Source organism: Caloenas nicobarica, chromosome 2, assembly GCF_036013445.1.
Source record: "Caloenas nicobarica isolate bCalNic1 chromosome 2, bCalNic1.hap1, whole genome shotgun sequence".
Classification (NCBI taxonomy): Eukaryota; Metazoa; Chordata; class Aves; order Columbiformes; family Columbidae; genus Caloenas; species Caloenas nicobarica.
In genome coordinates, this window is record NC_088246.1 from 74,782,788 (window position 1) to 74,808,829 (window position 26,042).

General features: G+C 42.4%; 1 protein-coding gene across 1 annotated transcript in view; it reads left to right on the forward strand.

Moving 5' to 3' along the window:
* F13A1 (coagulation factor XIII A chain) overlaps positions 1 to 26,042 on the forward strand; it is a 61,196-nt gene that overhangs the window by 15,827 nt on the left and 19,327 nt on the right. The window contains exons 4-8 of the mRNA XM_065630032.1: positions 3,556 to 3,807; positions 10,509 to 10,627; positions 16,318 to 16,425; positions 18,939 to 19,113; positions 22,856 to 22,994. Of these exons, the coding sequence (XP_065486104.1) occupies positions 3,556 to 3,807; positions 10,509 to 10,627; positions 16,318 to 16,425; positions 18,939 to 19,113; positions 22,856 to 22,994 (793 nt within the window). The remainder of the gene's footprint in view (positions 1 to 3,555; positions 3,808 to 10,508; positions 10,628 to 16,317; positions 16,426 to 18,938; positions 19,114 to 22,855; positions 22,995 to 26,042) is intronic.

Sequence of the window (26,042 nt, forward strand, 5' to 3'; positions counted from 1 at the left end):
CTCAGGCTGGATTTTCCCACTTGTGTGTGTTGTTAGAGAGAGCGGACAGGGACATCCCAACAGCATGATGTCATGCAACGCCTTTGTCTTTCACAGAGCAATTGGCTGTGAAATGTCCTCGACTGAGGGCCAGGGCCTCCTACACCCAAAGCACATGTGAGCATCAGAGAGTGAGACAACCACAAAGAACTGGCTGTGGAGCATGGTTCAGGCTGCCAGCTCCTGGAGTAAATGAGAGAGAGAGAGGGATCCTGAGCCAGCTGACGCTGCTGGCAGATGTACCCTACCCTCCTGTCAGCATAAAAACAGTTTATCTTCTCTACATGGCTCCTGGTCCTGACATGCACCCAAACACCTTCCTGCCTCTCCATGGGTTGGGTTATCACCAGAGACCCTGCAGAGATCATTCTGCCAGGCATTTGCAAGCCTTTGGTGATGAGTCTTTGGATAATATTGAATCTTCTTCCTTAGAGACCCTAACCCAGATAATGAAACCACCGTTGCACATAATCCCTTCTGAGAAAGGGCTGACATTGCAGATATCCCAACTATGAGCCAAAGCTGGCCCTGCTTTTCCAGTGCAGCCAGAAATGTGTGCTCAAGATGTAGATAAAAAACAAATGGCAAAGCCATCCCGAGAGGACTTCTCTGCAATGTTGATAAACATAGTACTGAACCTATGTAAGGATTCTTTCGCCAGAAACCTTAGCATGTAATGCCAAAGTTACTCAGCTTTATAGTGCTCTAGTATCAAGCCAACAGACGTGTATATATGAGACTAGTGTGGCTGGTGCTGTCAGGTGTCTAGATATTTGATTACAATTCAGCTCCACAAGATCCTATCAGACGTAATAATTCCCTTACTCCTCCATTTGCATTTTGTGTTGTTTTTTCTTTTTTTTTTTTCCCGAAGATTAGGGAATCTGTCCTCTCTTCAAAGAAAATGTTAGAAATGGCTGACTGTACTCTTGAGGGCTCTGCCCATCTTACCAGGCTTCCTCAGCTCAGGATTTATGCAATTGCTAACAAGCACTGAACCCTGCTTGTCTGTCAGAAGCAAACAATGCTTTCTTGTATTTACTGTTTGTAACATCTGCAAATTACTTTGACTTCTAGGATATCCATTCCCTGGCATCCCTGCTATGTCTGCAGGATGCAGGCAATACCCCAGAGTATCTTCCCTTTGTGGGTGAGCAAGACGGTGCAATGGCCTCTTTCTCTTACTGCGTGGGAGCAGTATGGGCTCTGGGCTGAAAGGATCTTGCGTACTCCTCAGCAGCAGCCTATAGGTGCTCCCTTGTCAAGTGGCAGGTATATTAGGGTGTCTTGTGGCTTTGCATGCAGGAAGGACCTTTGTTTGGAAGGGCAAATGGAGTTTTGCACGTTGAGGTTTCAGAAAAGTGGAAATAACAGGGGCTTGGTGTTTTGCTGAACCAGCTACAAGGTGCCAGTGACAAGGTTTCCATAAGGATGTCTCACAAAGGCCTTATGGCCTCTTTGAGATCTTAGCTGGTTCCTATAGGCAGATTTGCTGCAGAGTGATTCTCCAGCCTCCCCGCATGCATGTGATGCACATGGACATGGTGGTGCAAAGGCCGTGCCACAGCACAGCTCCTTCTGTCCCAGTAGGCTCCCGCACCGACATGCAGCTTCCAGTGAAGATAATAATGTCAGTTCCTAAGCATGTTAAAATAGTAATCTCTCCCTGCTCTCACCTTTCTGAAGGAGGTAAGGGAGTTATTTTTAAAAGTAGCACTTGTTAACGGTCTTCAAGGATGTCAGTTCAATTACTTGGTTTGCTCTGCTTCTTCGTTTGTGTGGACTGCTTTTTTAAAAAAATTATTATGTCAAAACTAGAAGCAAAATATCAACTGCAGAGGCAAGCTGGGTCATACCCAGTTGCACTACAAAGAACAAAAATATGTTCAGCTCTCAGATCGCAATTGTTAGCAGGCACAAGACTCTCATCTCTGTTACCTCTATAGGCTCTTCTCTCTAGGCTGGCTTTCCTTTGATGGCTTGTATTTGAAGTGTCCAGTGCTTTATCTTCTAGTGTTTTCTATTGATTTTGCTTTCTTATTCTAGTCCTTTTTTCTTCTGTAGGTCTTTTCCTTCTGTTGCATCCCTCACTGATCTGAATGGGTTTCATGGGTTACAGCATGCCTGGCCAACAGGGCAAAGTGGGCCATTTATGTGCACTGAACATCTGCAAAATAGAAATTCATGTGCACTGAATAATCTCTTGGATGAAGTACAGTAGCCCCAGATTTCTTAGAAACACGAAAGTCATGGCAGATCGCAAGCTTCACATTCAAAACTGGAGTTGTCCTTTCCCAGAATGTAACATTGTTCAGATCTGGGATTTTGTCTGCATCAGCTGTATAAAAATAAGCAAGCAGGAAAATCAACACCCTTGTGAGTTTAATTTTGAAGTTCTTAAATAGCAGGAATGAAAAATATAGAAGTCTGTCTCTCCGTCTGCCATCGATACTTTTCATTACTTTGTTTTTGAATAACAGAGTCTGAATTTCAGCCTAAAATATGAAACAAAGGATAAATTTGAGAATGAGATAAGGAACTCAGCCTTCTCACAAATGCCTTTTCCTGTCTACACTGCTGGTTTACTTTCTGATAGAATTTGGCTCTACCTCAGGCTCAAAGGGTGGATCCTCACACAACTTTGAATCCTGGCAGCGTACATGCTTACCTGTAGCCTATCCATCTAGATGCTTTTTATAGTTGGCAGAGTTAAGCAGGCTTCTCTGGGGTGTGATTGGTCTTACTATGAGGTAGGCTATCATGTGCAGTACTTTGGCAGTGTGTCATGCTATGGGACCCATTGCTTGCAAAGAAAGTTTGGCTATCCAGCTCCAGTGTGCTCATCTGTATTCTGGGTGTCCAAAGTTGGTTCCCACTCCATCCATGAGGAGCAGACACTCAGGAGGAACTGAGTTTTGGGTATCTGCTGGTGGATAGACTTGTATTTCCTCCATCTATGTGGAGCTGCTCGAAAGACCACTTGATCTCTGCTTGTTGGCTCAGTAGTGCAGTAAGAAGAACAAGGCTCTGCTCTGCTAAACAGCCCCAAAACTGAGGTCTGTGTCCCAGTGGGCGCTTCCATACTAGCAGCAAGGGTGGTGAGTGCATCTGCACTGAGGAAGGGGCTCTTACCCACACTTACCAACAGTGTAGCTGACACCAAGGCAAGGACAAACAATGGTGAGCATGGAAATCCTGGGACAACCCCTGTTCTTGCTGCCAGGGCTACAGTCCTCGCAGTGCCCGAGCCAGTGAGACCAAAGCTTGCTGGAGTGAGACAGGTGGGGGTGTCTGCACAGGCTGCCCGCTGGGAGGTGTTGCATGTATTCATGTGGCTGTACTGCCAAGTGACCAGGCACTGTGTGAAGTAATGAGGGAGGTAGGTGGTTTCTGCCCACTAAAATTTGCCACCTCTGTTGAAAATAGACAAAGGGATAGAGAACTGCCAGGAAATGAACAGATTGTAAAAACAAGGTGAGCCTCTTCATGGAGTTATCACCCCCTCTCTCTCTCCAGGTCGCTACCCGCAGCAAAACAAAGGCACCTACATCCCGATCCTGGTAGGTGATGTGCTGAAACCTGGCGAGTGGGGAGCCAAGATTACCCACAAGGAGAGCAACTCTGTTCGCCTCTCCATCATGTCCTCTGCCACCTGCATTGTTGGGAAATTTCGCCTGTATGTTGCTGTCTGGACTCCCTTTGGCATCCTCCGGACACACAGAAACCCTGCAACAGACACTTACATCCTGTTCAATCCATGGTGCCAGCGTAAGTACCTTATCAGAGTCAAAGGTTCACACGTTCTGCTGCCGGTCTCATCAGGCTTTGGGACAGGTGGTCCAGGAAGGGAAGTTTGGTACCAAGGAGGCTGGATACATGCCAGTTTGGGTCTGGAAATTCTATAGTAACTCTGCCAAGAGGCAAGTCTGTCAGGCTGGGGAACAGTAATTTCTTGTAGTAAATATGCACCAAGGTTTTGCTCTGACATTAAAGGCATTGGCATGAGCCTCCTGCCTGCCTGTGCATATTAAACTGACAAGTCGATATGGACGTGTTTTTTTTCCAGGATCTGGTGTGGGGCAGTATGTGGCAGAGTCCCATGTTCTATTGAGTTACATTGCTGACTGCCACATTTAGAATCAAACATTTGCAGCTAAAAGCCTGCAGGAATTCAACAGGAGCTGCTGCTCCTGCAGAGGTTGGGTGGAGTCAGCCTGATGTGGCATTACTGGTGGTGCCTTCCTGCCACTACATGGCATTTGCCCTTATAACTTCCCCTTTACTGGTGACTAATTAGCAGTAACTGTCCTCTGTGAGGAGCAGAACATTTTGCAAATAAGCCTTTTTTAATAATGCAGTGCATTTAAGAACTTTTTTTTTTTTTTTTAATTTCCCTGGATCTCGGCTAAAATCAGCTCTTATGTTGACAGAATTGTATTTTACCCAATGAACTACGTGTGTGGCTTTATGGAGAAGGCAAGGAGGACTGGAGAGGTTTGGCTCAGCCCTCTGACAGGCTGCAGCAGAGTGTCTCAGCTTCCAACACTTGTAAGGCTCCAAGTCTGACATAAATATTGCCATATACTCAGGTCATCAGCTAACTTTAATATTCTTCTGCCACCACCCTTCCTTCATCTTTCAATGTTTTTACCAGAGTATTTGAATCAAATAATCCCGTAGCAAACAAAGGCCATCCTACCAAGTGATGAGTAAGTTTAGCATCATTAATAGAGTCCATTATTCAGCTGCACTGCTGTCAGTACATTGAATGATTTGTGCTGAATTCATTACTTGCCCCTGGTTCAAGGGAATATAAGCAGTGATTAGCTTATGCATTATTTAGGAATATATCTGTTAATGCTGAGTAAAGCGGAGTTAGTTAAGCAGGAATAGGTGGGAAGGGCAGGGCCCAAGGCCCCGCGACAGTGCGAGATACTTCTGAAAGCAGCATAGAGGTAGATACCTCTTATCAGCATGCTAAGAGGTTATTCTGGAAGAGGATGGAGAGTGTTTAACAGAAAGAAAGGAGTCATTGCTGAAGTTATGACCCACTGCGAGCAGCCAAAACTGCTCAAGGTCTGTCAAGGCATCATCAGCCGGTCACAGCTCCAGCTAGGAAGGTGCAATTCTCCACCCCAAAGAAGAGTATCCCTTGGCTTTAGTCGTGAGTTTCATAACAGCCAGTTTGTTAGCCAGTGAAGTGACTATGCAGTGACTCAGCACCTCCTTGAAAGGGATAAACCCCAAAGAAAAAGATTCTTAGATTACCCCAGGTTGCCTCATGACTAGCATACAACCAGCTAGGGCTGCATACAGCCATGGAGAAGAAAAAAAAAGTGATGCAGGGGGTTGGCTGCCCCATTGTGGTGTGACTGGGACCACACAGGCTGATCCAAGGTGCTAGTCAGGGGGTTGAAAGGGAAAATCGACCCCTTCTTCTCACCACCTTCCCCACCAGCTCTGTGTGCTGACTGGTCCACATCTGTTCATGGCACATGGGCGCTTTGCTCTCCTGTGTCCTCCCTCCCTCACACCTCAGCTGAATGGGGCCAAAAGCCAGCAAGATTAAAACCACAGCGTGGGAGCAAATCCGCAGAGAGCGAGACATGTAGTAGTTGCATCCATCAGCAAAGCTGACGGAAAAGCTCTGCTTCAGGAAAGTAGAAGAGAGTCTTGGGGCAGCAAGGACATGCTGCAGGCCCCTAGGCCCAGGGGAGACAACTCAGGGTCACCCCTGGAGAACCACATTTTTTGTCTCCAGCTTACGTGTTCAGCTGTGTCTCAATGACTTCAGGTCCTGGTCCTTGCTGACTCTCATAGATTTTGTTTTCTGCATGTTTCATTTGGATTTGGATTTATTCTCAGTTTTTGCCCCTGCTTTTACTCCTAGGTAGTTTGGGCTAATTGGCTCCTAAATCTGCCTTTTCCTGCTTTCCCTGTGTTAGAAAACCAGGGACTGTTTCTCCATGCTTTATCCCCTGGCTGGAAAAGATTGTTAAGTGGAATGACAAAAGGGTATAAAGGCTCAGGCAGTTAAAGTGCAGAGAAAACAATAGTTTGGAAATCTCCTAGACTTGTTTGCTGGGTTAATAGCTAAGCAGAAAAGTCTGAGTGAAAAGCCTCATTAAAAAGAGAGAAGGCTGATGCCAGGAATGAATGGGGATTGTTATAGCAGGGAGCAGAGTACAGGCTCTGTCAGTGTCTAGTGCAGCTTTCCGACTCATCGTTTTGGAGAAACATCAATGTGTCGGTATGAGCTTTTATTTAAGACAGAGGTATCTGTGCCTTTCTTATTACTCCTTTTCTCACTGTTGTTCAGTTTCGACATATCTTCATAGTTAGGAATGCAAGTTCTTTTCTGCTGTTTCAGAACAAGTTTGAATACCAGTCCAGCTACAGAGTACTTTGCTTACAAAATCATCATATGCTTTTATATGTTTTAATCTCCTTACCTATGTTTAAGGCTGATCACCAAGAATGCTACAAAGATGCAGATGCAGGGCCTGATCCTGCAAAATTATATACACCACCCCCAAACGTTTGGGAATTTAGCAAGCTAGTGGCTTGAGATTTCAGATACTCAAGTGAGATTTGCATTACTTAATAAGCAAGGTAAAGACTGTGAGGAGAGGCAGCATCCTTTACTTCAGCAAGTTGACGTAGTTGGGGAAAACAGATGTGCTTTTGGGGATGTGGAGCCCTCTTCATTTCTGAAACAGAAGATATAAATGTCAGGTAGTTAAGGATAACTTCTTGGAGTTTAACTTGACTCTTAGCAGTATCAGACTACATAAAAGCAGAGAAAGGCTCCTTTGATCTGGATACTGCGAGCTCTTTCCAAGAAGGCGCTGAGCCCCAGCAACTTTCTGCTGGGGAACATTCAGTCCTTATCAGGAAAAGACCTTTTATTGACTTGTGTGGCTCTCTCACGGGCGGAAATGCATAGTGTATCTGAGTAAGTTGCAGACTGTGGGCTGAGGTGTGTTTCATTCACCCAAGCCTTCTGTAAGGTGCATCGTATTTAAGCAATTCAATATATCGTAACTTCATTGAGTCAATTGCACATTTCTTCAGATTACATGCCTCAAATGTCCTAAAACAGTTTGAGGCTTAGTAATGTGTGGTTGAGTTTGGACTTCTCTTACGTGTTATCAGTCATCCAAATTTGGCCCAATAACATTTTCTGGTGTTATTAGCTAAATCCTAAATTTGATCTCTTGTATCATAGAATCCATGTGGGTGAAATTCATGCAGAACTTCATCCTTCTGCTACACTAATGTAGGCAAGAACTAGCAGTTGCAAGGCAGCATACTAAGCTCGGTCCCAGGTGGAGTGTGTTTTGTAGATGACTGTATTAGACTGTAGATGATTGTATTTAGCTCTTGCAGCTCCATTTAGCCCTTGCAGCTGCATTTAGACGAGGTTCTTAGGGACATGCTTTAGTGCTAGAGTTAGGTTATGGTTGGACTTGTTGATCCTGAGGGTCTCTTCCAACTGAAAACATTCTATGATTTTATGTTTGCCACAGCGCTGTCCTCTTCCCAGCAAGAGCCCTGGGAACTTTGTGGTTCCAGGGAAGCCAAGCCTTACACTCCTACATTCCCAGGGGAGCGTGTTGAAGGGTGGCTGGGTGCTCGGGGCAAGCCTTGCACCTCTGCCTCCACTCATCTGCTGTGCTCAGCAGTCACTCTCTGCATGAAGAAATTGCTTTTCTAACTCCAGCTCGCTGCTGTGCTGGGAATGGGGTCCCCCCATACTGGGTAGGAACCTCTCATGCTCATTCACCTTCCCAAATTCAAAGGGCTTCTCTGCACTCCTCATCTCTTCTATGAAGAGCTTGTATTCAGTGGGATTCCCCGCCTGCAGTACCATCTTCATGTGAAGTGTATTTTCACCTTATCCATCTTCAAAGAGAGAAGCACAGGGGCTAATTTACTTCTTTGTAGCATTGCTAGTGTTTTAGTAATTTCCCAGGATAAAAGAAGTGAGTAAAAAAATCCCTAAACTGATAGAGAAAAAGAACAAACAAACCCAGCACATTTCCATGGAATTCTTCTGTTTGTCAGACATGAGCCTCCACTTGCACAAAATAATTAGGAATTGTACTATGTAGAGCACATTTAGCATCAAAGTAGTCACAAATGCCTTATATTTTCTTCTAAACAGTCTCAAGGGTAGTGAAAGCTGTCAAAAATCAAAGCAGCTGGCTTCTCTGTGAAACACAGAAGTCCTTTTTACGTTATCAAAAGACACAAATATTTTAAAATAATTGACAGAGAACTTAATCAATTTTCATCTGATTTAGCAAAGATCACGCAGTCTCAAAATAACATAAGCATCTCAATTGATACCAACCGGATCAATATTGTTATTTTTAATCCCTGAAAGAAAACAACAGCTGTCAAGAAGGCATATGCACACACTCCACTGAATGTGTAACTGTATGTAAGGTGTGAGTTCTCCTTCTTTAAATGCATTCTCAGTACCTTTTGTACATATATGCTTTCCTAAAACCCAAAGCTCAGTGAGTCAATGCATATAGTTGTTCAGTCAGCAAATCAGGCAGATCCAGCCTAGTGAAACAGAACCTAAATGATCTGTAACATCTGCAACATTTTTGGTGGGAAGTTATGCAGAACTTGTTAAGAGCTGGGAGCTGGACCTCAAAAAAGTCATGTAATATACAGTTTCATATGTATGAGAGTCCCTGCTGGCACAAATGCCTACAGCTCTTTTACCTGGTAACCTCTGAATATAATAAACCTGTGATCTTCCACTCTGTGCCTGGGTGCAGGTTGACTAGGTCGTGGGTGGTGACAACCCTAGAAAGAAACTTCTTGATGACCCAGCCCTTAAAAGCTGGGTGAATACCACCAAACCACCACATGCAAGAGTGGGTTCTCAGACCTGCCCACCTTAGGGAAAACCCAGTAAAACCTGCTGCTTCTCCATTTGCTTGGATTTGGACGTAGTCTGCAAAGCCTGTACAGCAACCCTGCTAAAAGGATAATGGCAAGTGCTGATCTCTTCAAATGCAGTAGAGGCTTCTTACATCTAACACCTGCTTCCCTATCATTCCTTGCACACCAATGCGGACATCATTATGTTACATATCCATGCATAATCCCTTCTGTATGTATAAACATAGCGATATATATCTTCAGAGAAAACAAAACTTCCAGCAGAGTCCAGTGTGTAGACTGGCAAAACCCTTCACCTAGCTGAAGCCAATATAAGTTTTTTCATTGATTTTTTTTTTTTCAGAGGGCTCAGATTTTAGCTTCGTTTCAGCCACATTGGAGTTTTATGGGCAAATGAAGGAGCTTTTGAGGATGAGGTTTACAAGGAAGTACAGATCTGATTTGCATTTCAACAAAATGTAACAAATCAATAGGCTTTTAAAAGTGAAATGATCCTCTAGTAATCTGTAGTGAAGAAGCTGTAGCTGAAGACATCCACTATGGCAGTAGTGAGTGGTAGTTTTATACATGCCTGCATCAAACTGTCAGAGGTTATTGCTTCCTGTTAATTTGTTATCTGGTACCACATTACTGATTTCCTCAAATTAATTAATTCCCATACTATTAATTGTTAAGCTGTATCTCTTAATTTCAAAATACAAGCATTGGCACAGAAAAGAATCCTTAACTATTCTAGCACCACAGAATCGTGACCTGCTTCACACTTACCTATGAATGTCTGAATGGTTTCTTGTCGTTCAGGGTTATTTATGAATATTAATAATGAGTTATTTTCATATGTGAATCATGTTTGCAGAGTGAGAGTCCATACATATGATCTTGATTCTTGATATAAGACCAATATACCTTGTACCCTTTGTATATGTTTTGATGAAGATCTCTTCCAATTACTTCCAGTTTTCACTTGGACACTTGAATTTCTCTTCAAATTAGCTGGTCAATCAAGCTACACAAGGGAAGGACACTCCAGTCAATAACTTATGTACAGAAAAAGCAATCAAACCCTTCTGTTAATAAACTATAAAAACTGTATTCCAATTTTTTTAATGCACTACAGATTTTTCTTTAGATCTCTTGACTTGAGCTGTTTTCCATTAACATTAATAGGTTTGAAATTTTTCTTTGATCTGTTTGTACGGTTGCAGAATTGCGTCATGGTGCTCCAACTTTTAAATTAGTGGTACCGAGTAATCATAAAATTCTTGATAAGATGTGACATTTTAATCATACTTTACAGATCCTGAGAAAATAGGCAGGAGTTGTCAGCATTTTTGCATCTTGCATGCTTTTAAGTTGTATATCATGTTCCTAACTGGGGTCACTACCTCCTTATTCTTGTACTCTGTTGAAACAAGTAATGTTTTCTTTGATGGCAGTTAGGTACTTTTCATCAAAGATAACTGTATTATATACTAAGAATTTTTTATCTATCCTGTATAAAAACTTAAGTGACTGTGTTAACATTTCTTTTTGGTAAACTGTTGCAGAAGATGCTGTGTATCTGGATGATGAGAAAGAAAGGGAAGAATACGTTCTGAATGATGTTGGTATTGTTTTCCATGGAAACATCAATGACATCAAATTAAGAAGTTGGAGTTATGGTCAGGTGAGCTATTTAGACCTTCTCTGGCTGCTGACAGCAAGTGAATTTAATTGACACCAGACTGTGGTTGAGACTGTGGGCTCTGGAGTGCATTATTGATCTCTCCTTCAGAAAGTCAAGGGGCATAATTTTAAAATTGTATGAAGACTGTATATGCCTAATCCAGAAAAGCAATATTATAATAGCTAATATTTAAAGACATTGTTTTAGGGGCATATTTCGGATACTAAGAGGCTACCTGTTGAAAGTTTTAATCATTAGCTGAGGTTTCCACAGTGCAGCAGTATTTTTGCTGCTACATTATTGCTGCTTCAGGATCAAACTGATTTGGGGAAAGAGTAGAGAGGTTATGTTGGGTTTTTGGTTTGGTTGTTTGGTTTTGGTTTGGGGCGGTTTTTTGGCTGGATTTTTTTTTGTTGTGGTTTTATTTTTTGTTTCATTTTGATTTTTTGATGTTTGTTTTTTCTTTTCATTTTTCAGCAATAGGTTGTATTGCTTTTTGACTCCTTTTAGTTCTATCAACTTGGTGGAAATTATTCTCATCTGCTTGCAGAGGGGTCAGCTTGTCACAGGGTTCATGTGGCAAATCGGGATTTAATCCCAGAGTTTTACATTTCCTTGCCACAGTGACAAAGGGAGGGAACCTTTGCTGCCTGGACTTGACAACATCAGTTTCCCGTGGCCTCTTGCAGCCTGTGGGCAACACCCCAGCGAGGCTGGCGTGTGGAACTGGTGTGCCTTCAATAACACCAGATCCCTACTGTTTTACCTCAATCTGTTAGTGCTAACCAGACTGAAAATCCCTACAGGATGAGAGAGGTTTGGGGTTTTTTTTGAGAATAGGGAAAAGGCGTTAATGAGTAGAATCAAACTGAGCAAAACTAACCCCTAGCTGTCACTCAGAGGGGCTCAAATGGACAGTTATTGGACATGGTGGACTCTGCTCATCTCACCTCCTGGATTTACACAACAGCACAATTAAGAGAGTGTTGAAGTATTTCCTTAATGCTATGGTGACGGATTCATTCAGTGTTTGTGGCACCTCCCTGGCGCAGTCTTGCAGAAGGGACATTCTTGCTTTCCTTTCTTTCCCTCAGCTAAAGACAACCTCAAAGCTTGAGCTGGATGGACTGCCAGTGTACTTGCCCTGGAGAGCTCTTTGAACTTGCATCTCTCTTGTTTCCTTATTTAAGGGTATAATTTCATCTTTTTTCCTGTGGCAGCACTGCCTTAGGGAGTTCCCGCCTCTGCGCTGTTTCTTTGGTTTTGTCGGTGCCATTGTTTGCGGGGTCTGACTGTCATCCTCACTGGGATAAAAACAACCCCAAAATAAGGTGGTGGTGGGGAGCAATTCCATAAGCTGATGGTGCCTCTGATATAAGAGATGTAGAAGTGGATCCTGAGGCCAAAGCTGAGTGTGTATTTAAGTTGACCAAAAATGCCCCCTCCTGGCCCTTCCTTCCCCCTGCAAGTGCTTGTGCAGCTGTGAAGTGAATAGACCAGAGAGTTCATCTAGCTGAATAAGCATCTGCTTGATTTTTTACTTTTTTTTTTTTTTCCCCTGGGTTATTTTTTTGGACTTGGTCTGATCCTAGATTTGGGATTCACTCCATGACAGATGTAAGGGGGAGGGAGAGAGGGGAATGAGTGGCTGGAGGTAGACAGTGCTGCTTAAACTAGCTGCTGGATTTATGTCCTAAAATGCCAAATTTATGGCCCATGGTGGCTTGGCCTGAGGTGCTTATACTCTGCAAATCTGGCACCTTCCTGACGCAAACACCAGCCTCCCTAGAGAAACTGCATTATTTATTTGGTTTTGCTAGGAGGTAGTGCTGTCTGGGAGGTTAGGGCTGTTCCACAGCCCTTTATCATATACTTTCATTTCTGTGTTGTCTAAAATTGGAGGACCTGATTTCCACGCTGTGCTGTAGTGCACCTTTTGTTGTCACTTGCCTGTGTGAAAACTGAGTGTGGCAGATAAACTAAGGGGGCCCAAGCCAAGAGTTTTAATGGGATCAATCATTTTGTGTGGGTGTAACAGACACCTCAAACTGCAAAGCAATGGAGAAACCATCTTCTGGTTCCCTGACTTTCACCAAGATAGAGGACATGATGTTCCCCCTCTTACCCTGACAATTTCCAGTCATTAGAAACCTGCATCTGCCTCATTTTCAGCAATCCTGGATGTTAAGAATAAAAGCATCTCTGTGAGTGAGTAAAAGCACTAGCAGCTAGGCCTATACTATATCATGCATGTATGCATCTTGTATTTCGGACATATAGCTCTGTACAACAGTGGAAGTAAAAAGCATAAGGCCACATACAGTCATAGAGATGAAAGGTATATATGGTAATATACAAATATACAGATAGACTTGTGCATGGTAATAGTCTTAGGCTGAAAAATAGCTTTGAACAATGACAGCTGGAAGCTTTAACTCCAGTTGTAAATTAAAAAGGAACACACAATTCAAAACTGGGTTACTAGTAGGAGATGATTGTCACAGCTGCTGTCCTTAATGAGCAGCATCAACAGGAGAGGAGGAAATGCAAGAAAAATGGACCAAGGAAGGAAAAACAACAGGCCAGTTGAAACATGGCTATAATGAATGAGGATGGAGGTGTTCCTTGTAACATGACTGTGATTCCTTTCTTCTGAGAAAGTATAAATAGCCAGTCACTCAGAAAAGCCCACAGGGGATTCAGGGGAAATTTGGCTTTGGAAGAAATCTAGGCACATAGGACTTCTCTTGCTGAGAAATGCCAGAAGTTGGACTCTGTATTGATTGTTTAACTTTTTTTTTTTTTTTTGAGAGAGAGAGAGAGAAAAATAAAATAAAACAAGTGGGCATAGAGTTCTTGTTGATATCGTGAGTTGTCTCGTGTCCACACATTGAGCTGCATTAGCTTTGCAGCCCACAGTGCAAACACGATTTTACACACGTGCATTTGGTCAGGTCGAACCATAGGCAATGTGAGATCACATCCACCTGCAACTGACTGTGAGAAATACAGCCCTAATTCAACCAGTGCAAAAGGTGATACAGCCCCTCTCACTTTGATTTAAATGAAGGGTCATCTATTAGAAACAGGTCAACATGAAAGAGGACTCCCACTGAAGTCCAGCCCGACTAAATGCATTGCTTTTTAACACAGCACAGGTCTGTGTACAGACAGAACCCTTTTGCCTGTATTTCCACCCATGCCTTGTTTTCCATCTGTAGTCTTTCTCGGGTGGTTCTGCCAAAGTTCCTTTGTCCTGAATTTGGTTTATTTCCATTTCAGCTTGTATTAAGCAGGCAGTGCTTGCACCTGGCCCAAATTCATTCACCTGTCCTGGCTGCTGACTGCTGCTCTGGTTCCTCTGACATTTCAGGGGTGTTCAGCCTTACAAGTGCTGTGTTTCTCTTCCACTTGCCTCTAGATAGCATTTTAATGACAAGATTGAGAGCAGGAAACAGATTTAGTTTGATAAAATGTTTTTAAAGCTATGGATAGTGAAGAAGGGCAAAACTGGCTTTAGAGTTAAGGCAACTCAGCATCCTACAGTACATCCTAGATCCTTACAATAGTGTAAGGCAGCTAGACTTTACAGCTTGTCCTATATCTCTTCTCCTGTTACTCCAGCTATTTCACAAGCATTCGTGTCATTTTGTAAATGCTAAGGTGGAAGGCAACAACCCTGAAAGCAATTTCTTTCCTCTTCATTCTTCTTGTATATGTTGGCAAGATTGACAGTGTCTCATAAACTGTAGATGAAAAAGGTTTAATTTGCAAAGTAAACTTCTTATTGATTTAACTCAGGTCTTAGGCACTGCTGATGACTTGAAGTGCAGAAAGCAGATTTTGATGCTGGTGAAAGTGATAAATCATTAGGCCAGAGCAGAAGAAAAGTGAACTTGAAGCAGGAAGGATGGCTATGAGGACCCTGAGTTTACGTTATCTGTTGTGAGGATTCTCCTTGGGAAGAAGGTTCTCCAGAGCGTGACCATTTTTCCCTGAGATTATTTACATCACACACCAGTGGAGTGGACTGAAGAGTCTACCATGCAATTATTCAGCCTCCCAGGGGTGATAGGATATTAGGAATAGGTCCCTGGAAAACGCCGACCCTTCTTTCCCTACTTGCCCAAACACGGTGAACTCAGTTTTGCGCAGACTGCGAGGTATCACTTACTAGTGAATGTCTGCTCCAGAGAAAGTAATTCAGTGGAAGTCTGGGTGGTGGTGAGAGAGGTGTGTGCTGCCTTGGGGGACGCCTGCTGAAAAAGATCCATACTGTGGTGTTACCCTGAGCAACAAGAGCCAGGCAGGCTCAAGACAGAGGCAAAGAAGAGGACTTTCTTTCCTTGGATGGGAAATGGCTGAGGATGGTGAAACATGGTGCTGCCTCCTCTTTCTTTGCCTATACCAGGGCTCGGCTGTTGCCTGTAACAGAGAGGCCAAAGGGTATGTTGGCTCCCTGGGATGTTACTCCCACCCTTTCCATTTTCCCTGCAGTGTCAGCAGCAATCTTGCCTCTTCAGGGCTTCCTTTCCGTCTCTCTGGTCTTACTCCTTCTCCTCCTCTGCCCCTCCCCAGGCCACCAAGGCAGCAGCTTGGCCTGGGCTCTCACTCAGGAGGTAAAACTCAGATTGCCCTCATTTGCCAAGGATCCTTAGGCCAGGCTGGAGACAGGTGTAAAATAAATCCAGCTCTAGTAACAGCATGAGAGCAAAAATCCTGTTAGAGTGAATAATATTTTTAAGGATGCAAATGTAGAACATAAAGCCCCATAAAGCAAAGGGACAAGCACTGTGGAGTTTCTATCATAGCCTTGATTGTTAATGTAAGATTGTGCATCTAAAAGATATTTGTTTTATTAATGAGCATTTCCCTGTCTCCTACCATTTTCCAGGGGACAGAGGTATTTTCCTTTGCTATGCAGTTTCTCCAAAGGAAAATGAAATACATCACAGGGCAAGTTCTGTGACAAATGGTTTCTTGTCTATTTAGGCACCTCTGCCCTCAATTCATTCTTGTGCTTGTTCATGCTGGATCAAAGAAATTGTACCTTTTTCAGTCTATTTTTGAAAAAGACTACTTTAGGTCACTTGGTATTTTTGATGTTTAAGTTTTGTAGACCAGGATTAATCTATACAATCAGCTTTTGGCTTGTCAATTTTAAACATATTTTTAAAAATAATTTTAAAATATAAGTGTCTTCAAATTAACTTTGGCAAACCATTTATTGTTCAGCTCCCCAGCATTGCATTGGCTGTGTCAGAGAAGTCCTGAAATTAACAGGTCTGGAATCTGTGAAGGACACAAAGACCTTCGCAAGCAGACTAGCTTCTTGTAGTTATTATTATAATATCTTCCTATTATATAGTTGTTAGCACTTAAAATTTTATGTCCTGTCAGAAAGGCTGTGTTGTCATTTTAACCTTCTGGAAACCAGCCTAAGATTGAATTGAAAATGAACTCTCTTTTCCCTCACAGCATCTCACCCTTTTTTTTTTTTTTTTGCTCTACATGTGTGATTATTCTAGAAGAAAACTTGTGGCTTTAAACACAGAACTTTGCCTTGACCAACTAATTTTGAAGCTGATCAGCTACGATAACAACAATGAAAGATAACTTTTCCTTTGCTTTCCAGAATAAAAAGTGACATTATCTTCCCTCTGTTTCGCTTTTTATTTTCTTTTGTCTAGTTTGAAGAAAACATTCTAGATGCTTGCCTGTTCCTGATGGACAAGGCAGAACTGGAGCTCTCTGGGCGTGGAAACCCAATCAAAATCTGCCGTGTTGCCTCTGCAGTGGTATGTAATAGATGTCTAAGATATGTCAGAAATGACTCGTAAATTGAAGCCAGGCTGGTCTAGCTGGCCCACGTGCCCTGATGTGCTCACTCTAACATGTGCCAGATCAATTGTCCATTCTGATCTCTGGGGTCTGGAATTTTATTTCGCTCCACTAAAGGTGAAATATTTATGTCAGCTCATCACCTTTTCCTGAGAGTGGTACCTCATTGGTAGGAAAGCTACTTTTAGATGTTGCACTCCAGTAATGATAGCATTTCTTGTGATACTGTGTTCACTTTCCAGCAGCTGAAGTAACTGAGAAAGTTGCTTCTGCTCTGGGATGGTAAGGTGGCATGATGGGTGGGATGGGAAATTTGGGATGGGAAATTGAGAGACTTCCTGTGGACTCCAGCACTAATCTCAAATGGATCTTAAGACACTGCCATGGTGGATGTCACTGTGTCTGATTTTTAAGCCTCAGATGGCCTGGTCAAGCTGATGACATTTATGCAAAATACCATCACCCAGAAGAAAGCACTGTGGACCTGTGCTCTTAAACATGGGGCCCACAAAACTTACTGTGTTTAGAATTCAGGTTCCTAAAATAATCAGAAGCAAACAGTAAGGAAAAGACTTCCCACATCTCCATTCTTTTCAGCTGCTAAGCACCAGGAGTCATGTTGTGGGTACAACAGCAGCCCCATCCCTGGTACCCAGATGAAAGACTCATCCAAGATGTGGAAGGCAGAGGCTACATCCTCTCCTCTGCCTTATAGAGGTCTGAACTGATGCCTTCTGCTTCCTGGAACAATACTCTAGTCGTTGAGCTAGCATCATTAGACGTTCTCCAAGGTCAGCTACTAAAATAGACTGTCTGCAAAGCATGGTTGCTGGACATGAATGATCCCTTAATCCACTCATTACAGCATTTGCCCAGGCTTTAAGAGAATGAGCTCTTTGTCTTAGGCAACACCGAAATGGGATCTCCATACTCTCAGTGTCACATGCTGATTTTTGCATAACGTCAAGTTAAATAGAACAGCTTCAGCAAGAAGGATTGAGAGCACTCTCACTTCTCGTTTGCTTTTAACCTTTTGGTTAGTTCTTTCAAGCCAGACATTAGAAATACGGCTTCAGACTTTCAGACATAAGTAAGAATTGAATGTGGTTCCCTCATCACTGGGCTAGAGATGTAAAGGGTGCCTCCTAAAGGGACCCTGGAAGCCCTATAGGCAGAATAGCACAAAGTTTATGAAACCAAAGGGGGCTTGGATATTACTTAGGGTTTTATCCACTCAATCATTTTAAGGAATTTGAGATGTTCACCATTGGAAATCCAGGAGAGCATGGACTTTAGGTCTGATCTGTAGGATTAGGCCATAGCTGGGAGGGAGCTTTTGCCTTCTGAAATCTGGACCTCAGTAAGAAGTGGCCAAGAGGTCTTGAAGTCCTGCCCATATTCCTTACCCTTATTATTGCTCAAGATGTGATGTAGTAGACCTGAGCTTATCTGAGGAGGTGCATCCATGCTGGGATCCTTCTGCGGCTTCCTGACATTATAGAGAAGGTAGAGTTGCTCACTTTGTCTCTTTACAGCCAGGGGAAAGCCTGAAGATCAAACACTGCCCCGTCCTTGAAGTGCCCCTTGGCATGTCTCCCACCACAGTGAGATGGGCACAGCCCCTTAACCCTTTGCTTATGACTCTGAATACTTATCTTTATTCAGTCCTAGGGTTCATAGTAAGTCAATTTTCTAATTATAAAACAGTAGTTAGTCCAGCCAAAAGCTTTTAAATGAGAATTGTGATTTATTTGGCTGGTGTGTAGCTGTTCCACATTAGCATAATTAAAAGGTACAGAGCGAATGAGCTTTTTGCACAGCCTCAACTGGTTTGGTTCAAATTGCAGCTAGGAGATGTATTACGCATTAATGCCTATCAGTATAGTCATTAGTCAGCAAAACTCCTTCCTTTGTATAATCTTACCAGGGGAAAACTTACACAGCAAATTCCTTCTTGTTTTCATGTGTGCTGGACTGAAGAAATTAGTTTCTACTCTAAAAATAACAGTGGACTTGTTCTCCTCTCAATCTGCTGTAAATCAGGAGCAATTTTATTAACATCTCTGGAGTGATATGGACAGAAAAAACAGACGATGTTAGGAAAGAATCCAGCTTAATATTTCTGAGGTTTGTTTATCAGTGTATAACTGATCAGGTTTTTTAAAAAATACATAGCAGTAAGCATGTTTAAGGTTAATAAATCTTACTAAACTTGCAAAATGGATACTCAGTGTGGTGATTTGATTTCACCATTAAGTGTCTGACCTTCATTCAAAATTGTTCAGTGATGGAGAATCCATGGCCTTTAGCAAGATTGTTCTATTCTTCTCCTACCTTCATAATTACATATTTCTGTCTCATCTCTAGCCTAAACTTGGCTATATCCAGTCTCTCCAATCCTCTTTGTCTTCTGGGTTAACAAACTAATTCAGTCTCTGACATCCCTAACACTTGTTTCCTTTGTCTTTAGATCAACTCCAAGGATGATAATGGTGTGATTGCTGGATCCTGGGACAATACATACACTTATGGAGTTGCACCTTCAGCCTGGACGGGAAGCGTGGACATTCTCTTGGAGTATTACAGTTCTAAGCAACCGGTGCGATACGGCCAGTGCTGGGTCTTTGCTGGTGTCTTCAACACATGTAGGTATCAGTGAGACAAGCTCCACCCTACTATGCAATTCTTACATAAGAGAGGGAGCTTTTAGGTTAAACTAGCTAAAATACTTCCTAGCTCTGTGGTATTTAGGAGTAAATAGTAGAGATACTTAAAAATACAGGGCTAAAATAGATGCTCTTTAAATAAACATTTGGCATCTCCTTCAGTTCGTCTGCTCTTTCACACAAATCTGTTAACTATTTATATGTTCAGTAAAATTATTCAGTGAATCAAGAGGATAAGTTTGGGGGAGTGAAGTCTTTTGGCACAGTTCTCATTTCTGTTAGGAAACCTGAGATGAGCAGGGGGCTTCCTATCGAGACCTGTAACATGAAACTATTACCCAGTATGGGACATGTGATGGTGTCTGCTCCAGAAAGGATAAATTTCACCTGCCTAGGATTATTCCTAGCAAGACTGACGTGCACTGTCCCAGCACCTGTCTACTGAGCACCATTAACATTTTCTATGGTGTTTGTGAACAAGAGCAATGAGAAAAATGCTGGCACGGTTTATGAATTGCCCAGGACTACAAGGTTAAGTCTAAACACTCTTACTCAAATTGGAGCTCCAGTGTTGCACCAAATGGGGTGTTGCAGGCTGTAAAACCACATAGGGAAAGCAGTGTTGGATTGGTCCAATTTTTTTACTGTCCAGCACTTGCTAACAGCAGCATCCCAGATAAATATTACGAATACACTGGAACACACTGCAGCATATTAGGAGTCAAGAAAGACTTTGGGAGTGTAAAAAATGTGCGTTGTACAGATAACGGGGACCAGACATTGGAAGCGATGCTTATGTCAAGTACCAATGTAGAGCCAGTGAAGCAGTTCCTATGCTTATGGCACTGGCCAATAAAAGAAGCTAAACAGAAACTAAAAGTGTCTTAAGCCCAGATGCTTTTTCTTAGAGGCAATTACAACATGTGTATTTAATTATCAAACTCATGGGGACCAGACTAGTTTAGGACCAGGGGGACACAATGGGCATTTCTGCAGGCTTGGAGCCTACTTTGCATCAAGAACTTTTCAGCCACAGATGAAGGCCTAAGCTTTGGTCCTTGTATTTAAGACATTAAAAGGAAATTACAGAAAAATTCTCCGTGAAACTTTTCCCTTTTTCATCTGTCTCAAAACTGTCATATGTTGCTGTCTCAAGGAACAGCATTATACTTCTCTTTGCATTATACTTTTATAAAAAATGAGGGATATTAATCACCCATCTTCTGCAGCAAACATGGAAATTGAATAGTTAGTGACAAGTTACAAGACTGGTTCTTCACCCTCAGGCAGCCCTGGACATCTCTGTGTTTTCACTATATTTTTTGCCTATTCTGTATGTGGATGTTTCATTTTGTACATAATTTTCCTCCAATCTAGATAATTGAATTTCATAACTCATTTTGGTTACCTGAGATACTTTGGAAGTTATTCAAAACAGTAAGGACCTTGGAAATAAAGCTGTCTTCTGGCCACCTAGCTTTCTGCTGGCATGCACTTCTCACAGCTGGAGCAGGGGAAGCAGTTTCAGGTTTCTCTGCTTCTCTTTCCTATGTCTGGAGAGGTTCCTGTTTTGATATGGGGAGGCACTGGCAGAGACTCTGTCCTTCGACACATGAAATGGTTCATCTTAGTCCTGCTGCAATGGGATAATCATCAATCACCCATATGCAAAGAACCTGAGAGAAGTCTATTCCCTTCACCACCTGAGGTCACATAGTCTGTACTTGGTGCTCCTCAAATTCAGCACAACACAATGGGTTTGAAAAGCCTCTTGCAAATGTTGCCTACGGATGCGGTTCCTCACATTGGCTTCCACCCCTTGGCTCGTCTGGATTTCTCTAGATGACAGACACACACACCAGTTCTCCCACCTTCTCCCCGCACTGGCCCCAAATCACCACTACACAGTATTTTGCCTGCAGGCCACTGTGAAACTGGGGCGATGCAGCAGAGGCCCAGGGCCTGACGTGTTAAACAGAGAGGCGTATTTATCTGGGGCAAAACTAGACTCAGTTTGCTGACTAAGTTAGTCAAGTCAGAGACCTGGCACTTTGTACTGCTGCAAGGATTGCTGAAGTATAAAGTTTGTTGAGCATTATGAAATGAAAATGTTGTCCAGAGGCTGATCTGATACATAGTCACTGACGCGTCCAGCTGCTGACCTCTGCACAGAAGGGACAGCAAAGGTCCAAACAGCCATGTGCAACTAAAAGGGTTGTTCTGGGCTGATTTCGAGTCTTTCTCAGCTGCCAATGTTTTATCATTGTGACCAGTCCAGCTTTCCAAGGTTACTGTACTGTACACTCTGGATAGTCATCCATTAAGAATGCTAAAACATTCTGAAAAATGGTCATTAATCTTGAAATTGTCAGACAAATTATTTTCAATGAGCCCTGATGGCTCGTGTGCTGGAAGTCTGGGAGGGCGCTTGAATTAAGTTTAATCAATAGGTACATATGGTATTGGATGCATCCAAGCAATTTGTCATCCAGAAACTTGAAATGAATGTGCAGTGTTACACTTTATTGGGAGTCACAGTAGTGACACTAATGAATATATAAACCCAGCAGTAGCAGCAAGGGCTGTTCAACATTGCAGCATCAAAACTATTTTTAAATAGGATTTTCAATAAAAATGTTGTCCCTTTCCAAAAACACCCCTCTGTTTTCTGCAGAACCATTTTAGCTCCTAAATCAGAAAATAGGAGCTTTTTTTGGCTGGGAAACAAAATATTTCATCTGTAGAAGCTGAGATGATGTGTCACCCTGCAGCCCCACTTCTCCCTTGGGGCCACGGTACATGCCTATTTATCAGCCAGTGTGCACCACAAACACAGAAGCCTAATGGTGCACTGCTGGACTTCAGACATAGCCATAGCATTTCCGAATATCCCAAATTTACCTCTCATCAAATGGGAAGAAGAGCCATCAGTGCTGCATCGTGACCGTCAGAGATTTAGGCGTAGGCTGGTGGGTTTGGGTTTTTTTGGTTTTTGTTTGGTTTGGTTTGGTTGTTTGGTTTTAGTTTTGTTTTTATCCTCATTTTAAGGTCCTTTAAGGGAAGGTACTGTTGACTCCAAAATACTACTACTTAGCAATCAATACAAATTATGTAATGCATTTTGTTCGGACTCTCTAACTCTGGCATTTCTCTTGCAAATGATGCAGATTTTCCCCGTGTTAGCAATAATTTTCTGCTTTATTCTTTGTGTTCCCCAGAACTCTTCTGATGGCAGAGGCTAAACAGGAAAACTTCAAATCAGCCAAAAGGAGACACTTTCTATTAATTTTCTTTTTAACAGAATCTCATAATTCTCTTGGGTTACTGATACTAGGATACTTTAAATATTTTGCATTTCTTGCAAGCTCAAACTTATTTTTCTTTATACCACATTTGGTCATGCAGTAGACCCATTGCACCCAGATTTGCCCTGAAAAGCTGCAGTATGGTCACTACGCAAGACTATTCTTAAACTATTAGTAATCAGCTGCTTAGGTTATAACCATTGTACCGTTACATATCTTGAATCTTCATCATTTTGGGACCAAATAAAATATTTAACATATTCTATATAAAGGCAGATAGGAGGAATTATTTGGGTTGATTTGACTGAGATTTCAATTTTATTCTAGTTATTAACAGTTCCTCTCTACTCATCCTGTCATCCATGAGCACATTCTTCATATTTGTCCTTCTTATAACACTTCTCTCTTTGCCACAGTTCTGAGGTGCTTGGGGATACCTGCAAGACTCATCACCAACTATTCTTCTGCCCATGATAACAATGCCAATTTACGGTTGGACTTCTTTCTGGATGACGAAGGGAAAGTGGACACCAAACTTACGAAAGACTCCATCTGGTGAGTTCTCCTGGTGAATGCCTTTAATGTGTCAACTGTATAAGTAGAAAAAACATGACGGTAATGCCAGTGGTTTATTTATTTCTCTGTGTATTAAAGAACACTGCTAGCTTATGTAAAACAGAATGAAAGGATTGTTAGTAGGCTGACTAATATGAACTGCTTGTCATGTAAAGAGGCATACCCCAGGGGATCCCACTACTGATGTTACCATTCAGTATAGTGCATATTTAAGCATACTGGAGGAGAGCTGGAATGGATTTGTGCTCCCTAGGGCCAGGCCATTTCTAAAAATGGAAATGGGTAGGATACTTCCATCACTCTGGTGTCAGCTCAAAGTGATACCTCAATACCTATGGAAAAACACCCTTCTTGTCCTACGTCTGCCCAGTTTCCATAATTGTAGGCTGGGTTTACATAGTGCACATGCAGTCACTGTTGCAAATAGATACTTTCCAAAATAAATCCAGTTCATCTGAAAAAGAAACAAGCCAAGGTATCATACAAGTTACTGGAGTGCTATCGCCTGATTTATAAAAATAAAACTCCTTAGGAACAAGAAATGGAGTCTATGTATTCTTTTGGAGAAGACGGTGCTCTAATTTCTTCCTTGAACTCTTACTGTCTCCTGTCTGACAGGAGATGTGTAGCATATATTGATTATATGCTCTGCTCAGTAGAAATTATGCGTGGATTATTTGGCCTCAAGTCTCTCCTCCTCAGAGTGAAGCAGTGAATGTGACCTCTGTATGTATTCCTATATTCAGCAGATATTTGTTCTATTCAGTGTTAATATACCTGATTTGTGTCAATAAAATCTTCAACTCATCAGCATAGAATCACAGAATGTTAGGGATTGGAAGGGACCTCAAAAGATCATCTAGTCCAATCCCCCTGCCAGAGCAGGAACACCTAGGTGAGGTTACACAGGAAGGTGTCCAGGCAGGTTTTGAATGTCTCCAGAGAAGGAGAATCCACAACCTCCCTGGGAAGCCTGTTCCAGTGCTCTGTCACCCTCACTGTGAAGAAGTTTCTTCTCATATTTAAGTGGAACTTAAATATGCTCATCAGCCTGTTTCATTAAAACTTAATCTCTGGAAGTCTTTATATGAAAACTGTAATTCTGTAGTTGAGGAAATGACTGAACCTGTTGCTGTAACCTCTTTTATGTGATTTCTATAATCTGCTATTGAGGGGGAATCTAAGGAAAACAATTATGTTTGTTTACATCTAGAGCTTGTATCACAGCATCACAGGATATTTGAGACTGGAAGGGACCTCCTGAAGCCATCCAACCCCACTGCTCAAAGCAGGGTCAGCTAGAGCAGGTTGCTCAGGGTTGTATCCAGTCGAGTTTTGAATATCTCCAAGGACAGACACTTTATAACCTCCCTGGGAAACTTGTGCCAGTTCTCAACCACTCTCACAGTAAAAAAGTGTTTCATGATGTGTTTTCTGACAGAATTTCCTGTGTTTCAATTTGTGCCCATTGCTTCTCGCCTTGTCATGGAATGTCACTGAGAAGAGTCTGGCTCTCTCTCCTTCTCTACCCCTCCCTAACCTGACATTTATGGACATGGATAAGATCCTATTGAGCCTTCCCATCTCCAGGGTGAACAGTCCCATCTCTCTCAGCCTCTCTCATGTACAGCCTCTAGTGTATCAGCTATTCCTGCCAGTATTCCATATCAGCAAACTTGCTGAGGGTGTGGTAGGTGTCATCATCCAGGTCATTAATGAAGATGTTAAACAGTATTGGACCCAGTATCAACACCTGGGATACACAACTAGTGACTAAGCTCCAAGCTGGAGTTCACATTAGTGATCACAAGCCTCTTGTCCCAGCAGTTCAGCCCATTTTCAATACACCTTGCTGTCCACTTATCTAGTCTATACTTCGATGATTTGTCTATGATGATGTTCTGGAATATGGTGCTAAAGTCAAAAGAGAAACCAGCCCCCGTGCACTAGTCACCCCTTGCCCACTCAATCATTCAGAAGGCTATCAGGCTGGTCCTCAAGATTGGAGGAGGTCATCCTTGAAAAACAACTAGCTCTCCTGGATCCATCTTCTTTCCAGAACTGCCTTCCATGGGGTTCTTCCAAGCAGGACTTTAAACAGGCCAAAGCTTACTCTCCTGAAGTCCAGGGCTGTGGGCCAGCTGTTTGCCTCATTCCCTCCTGTTAGGATCCTTGGGATGTCCCAGTTTGCTAAGCTGTATCTGGTCTACATGACAGCAGGACCTCAGTACGTCTCATGCGCCTGCTATGGCTCAAAGAGCAGTAAAGGAACAATCACTCTTCTGAAACCTCCTCTGCCTATAATGATGCAAAACAAGACCCTATGACTGGCCACCTCACTGTTCAGTCCATATACACCCAGAAGTGGATCATTGCCACACTTCAGACTTTTCACTGTCTCTTCTTCTCCCCTTCTCCTAACCTGATCTATGAAATAACTCTTACCCACTGTTGACATCTCCTTTTACTTCCCTACTTCTCCTTTTACCAGCTGTTTCCCAAGACTTCTTCATTCAGTCCTGTTTTTTCCATTCTTTTGGTGCAAAGACAGATCATTCAAAATCATCCTTGCCTCACTGAAATCCGTATGCAACTTCATGCTAGCATTTCATCCTGCCATCCTATGTTTGCTCTTCTTTGGCTTGATTACTTCTTGAACTGCCTTGTTCATCCTTTTATTCTCCTAGTGCATTTATTAGTATATAGTGCACATAACCCTTTAGGCATGACTTAATACATTACACACCTCTTTTCATTTCTCCTCTGTGTCCTCACTCTCCATTATTCTGTAACACTCCATGGTAGCTCACATGCTGACTTTAAATGGCATGTATCTTAACCTTGGTTTTATTTTTAATATATCTTTTTTTTTTTTTTTAAGAGGACAAACTCAAGGTGTTTATAATGATTTTTTAAAATGTATTTCTCACTTTTATTTATAATCTCCTGAAAACCAGAATCAAAGCTCTTTTTCTTTATTAATATGTCATTTCTATTGCCTTGTACTGCTGGAGCTGATCTGTCTCC